Source organism: Capsicum annuum, chromosome 11 (genome assembly GCF_002878395.1).
Source record: "Capsicum annuum cultivar UCD-10X-F1 chromosome 11, UCD10Xv1.1, whole genome shotgun sequence".
Taxonomy (NCBI): domain Eukaryota; kingdom Viridiplantae; phylum Streptophyta; class Magnoliopsida; order Solanales; family Solanaceae; genus Capsicum; species Capsicum annuum.
This window is the reverse complement of record NC_061121.1, coordinates 15,610,711-15,613,964: the sequence shown is the minus strand read 5'-3', so window position 1 is coordinate 15,613,964 and position 3,254 is coordinate 15,610,711. Positions and strand designations below refer to the sequence as shown.

At 34.1% G+C, this 3,254-nt stretch overlaps 1 protein-coding gene across 1 annotated transcript; it reads left to right on the top strand.

Annotated features, from left to right (window-relative positions):
• The first annotated feature begins 630 nt into the window (after positions 1–630).
• LOC107848643 (14-3-3-like protein GF14 iota) lies at positions 631–3,190 on the top strand. The gene is made up of 4 exons (XM_047399540.1): positions 631–813; positions 1,690–1,996; positions 2,787–2,874; positions 2,981–3,190. Exons 1-4 carry the CDS (start codon positions 741–743, stop codon positions 3,116–3,118), a joined length of 606 nt encoding a protein of 201 aa, XP_047255496.1. The 5' UTR covers positions 631–740; the 3' UTR covers positions 3,119–3,190.
• Positions 3,191–3,254: the final 64 nt, after the last annotated feature.

The window sequence follows — 3,254 nt, the reverse complement described above, 5'->3', positions numbered from 1 at the left end:
ATTCAAGACTTAAAAACACCTTTCTTTCAATTTTCTCTTGAAACTAAGCTAAGGCATGTAAATGTCATTTAAAGCAAGACTCTCTATTAATTAGATTAAATTGGCTAAACCATAGTATTGAATTAGCCTCCATGTAAATATGGCAATAGTTGTTACCTTTCTATAACATGCTATTGCTGCAGTTTTCTAGAATAATTAGTCTTTTAGTTAGTTTAATATTCAATTTTTAGCTTTAATAAGAGTCTACTATTTTAGCTAGTACTTTATTTATGTGTCTATATAAAAACCTATTATTAATAAAATTAATATGAGAAAGTTTTTCATTTATACTTTATATTTTATTGTTTGCGTGCCTTTCTTTCCAAAAAACATAACATCTAATATTTGTAAATACAATAGACATGCAATTGCAAGTTAATTAAATCCCAAAATGATATCCTAATTAATAAGTTGCTACCTGTTTTCATGGTATTATACAAATTTTATCATCAATATTTTATGTACTCAAAAGTGATCCAAAGATGGAGATTTAGTCAAATCCTCCCACAACTCTCTCATTCATTCACTCTCCCTTTTCTTACGCTTTTACTTTCCTTCTTTAACTCCTTCATAAACATCTATCTATCTCACTCACTCACTTGTAAACAACAACACTTTGAAATAATATTTTTAATATATCTCTATATAATATTTATCATTATCCTATTTTTCTTGTTTGTTTATTACAATTTTCATTGAAGATGGCATCTCAAAAGGAAAGAGAAACTCATGTTTACAGGGCCAAGCTGGCTGAGCAAGCTGAGCGTTACGATGGTTGGTTTCGTTTCCTTCCCCCTTCTCTTCAGTTTGTACGGTCAAACCTCTTTATAACGGTTTTGTTTGTTTGAATGTATGTACCTTTTGGATGTTATATATAGCGAAATGATGTTATAGGCAACATAAGATATAGTATTAAATATTGGTTCCAAACGAAAACTTGAGTATGAAATGTTATAATAGATGATGATCGTTATAGAGAGGTCTGATTGTACCTTAGACGGATTCTTGATTTAGAAGTAGTAGGTGCTTCTATTAATTTTCACATTTTAAAAGATAATTTTTTTTAAGAAAAAAAGTTTTTTATTAAATACATATATGATAGATTTGCATGCATCTTTGTATTGTATAAGATTTGAGAAATGGAGCGTACGAGTACAATGTGAATGCAATGCTTAAAATTTGGCTACTTACTTGTGATGCAGCGTCAAATCAATAAGTGCATGACATGTGTCTTTTCCATAAAGTTTTCTGAAATAAGTGTGACGTATGGAATATATGATGAAGGTAGATCTATTGATTACGGGTCATGTCATATAGGTCAGCTTTGAACATGCAATTACTTCGATTGAAAGTTTAATTGATACGAATGATTGTAATGCGCACAAATTCATTAAAAGATAGCGATGGGGGAAGATTCTGAATTGTTAAATGTCTTTGGTCAGCATACACTCGAGCTTATAGCTGTTTGTGTACTATGTGTCTATTTAGTCCACTCGATGAGCGTGCCTGACTGTTCGTGCATTTAGACATGCAATTTCTAGCTAGCTAAATATCATTGGAATGTTCATCAATATGAATTTCGGCTTAGTAAAGATCAATATAAGTTGTGGAATGTATGCATTTTGATTTTACATTGGTTTGATTTCACAGAAATGGTTGATAGTATGAAGAAAGTTGCGAAGCTTGATGTGGAATTGACAGTGGAGGAAAGGAACTTGCTTTCTGTTGGCTACAAGAATGTCATTGGAGCTCGAAGAGCTTCATGGCGTATTATGTCTTCCATCGAACAGAAAGAAGAGTCGAAGGGGAACGAGCAGAATGTCAAGCTGATAAAAGGTTATCGTCAAAAGGTAGAGGAAGAGCTCTCCAAGATTTGCTCTGATATTCTTGAAATCATTGACAAACATCTCATTCCATCTGCTGGTACTGGTGAAGCTACTGTTTTCTATTACAAAATGTAAGTCTTTTTAAGTTTTTGTTACAATCTTGTTAACTGATTGTTTTCATGGAACCACTATCGAAATTCTTCTTTTGAATTGTGTTTCATAGTATCATCCCTATGGTCGTTGTTATACTAGCATTTGCTTTTTGATCGATGGACGAGGTAATGGACATGAATGGTATTGAAGTGTAACTCTTCACGAGGGTGATTAAAGTCAACGAAATGTCTTAAAGTTGAATATAGTTTGCGCCCAAGAAGGTATAGCCTAGTGGTTAATGAAATGGTAGGAGAATGATGAGGCCTCTCAGGTTTAAAATCGGAGGCAAAAAAAACAAGGTGTGATTTCTTCCCATCTGTCTAAGCACAGTGGATTGAGTTAATCGGTACATATACTGGTGGGAGACAGCCGGTATGGAATTAGTCGAGGTGCTCCCATATGGCCAAACGTCATGGTTATAAATAAAAAGTTGAATATGGTTCGTGAAGCATTTGGCTTACCTGTAATCTCCCAGTCCCATATTCCCGGAAGAGCACGAGGAGATTTATCATCAATATGATGATTGGAATGAAATCCATAAGAACGACCGTGATATTCGTGGTTCAAGAAAATCAAACCATCGTCAACACTGACACAAGCATGAGACTTTTTGGTAGCATCACTGAATCAGATGCCCGCGGATATGTAACCTAACATAATTCGAACGGATTTTCTATCACTTTAGCAGTAGTTCCAAATCTAACTCTTTCAGTTTTTTCGGTGTATTTCTAATAGATTTACCTTCTTATCTTTGCCATTCTGGTTCAGGAAAGGTGACTATTATCGTTATCTTGCTGAGTTCAAGACTGATACTGAAAGGAAAGAGGCTTCTGAACAATCGTTGAAGGGCTATGAGGCAAGTTATTTCTTCGTTATCTTAACTGAAAATGCATGAATAGTTGATTAATCGATGCACATTGTTTAGAATAGCACTTGATTTTGTATCTTTTTGCTCCTTTTAGGCTGCTACTGCAACTGCAACCACTGATCTCTCTTCAACACATCCGATTCGTCTTGGTCTTGCTTTGAACTTCTCTGTTTTCTACTATGAGATCATGAACTCTCCTGAAAGGTTAGCATTTTTTACCAATCTTGATTAATACAACTATAACATGTCCAGTGCAATCCCACAAGTCGGATATTGTATTACCCCCACTGACGACCTTGTATTACATAAAATACATAAAATCCAAAGGTTAGCATTTTTTACCAATCACACAAGATTAATCAAGATTG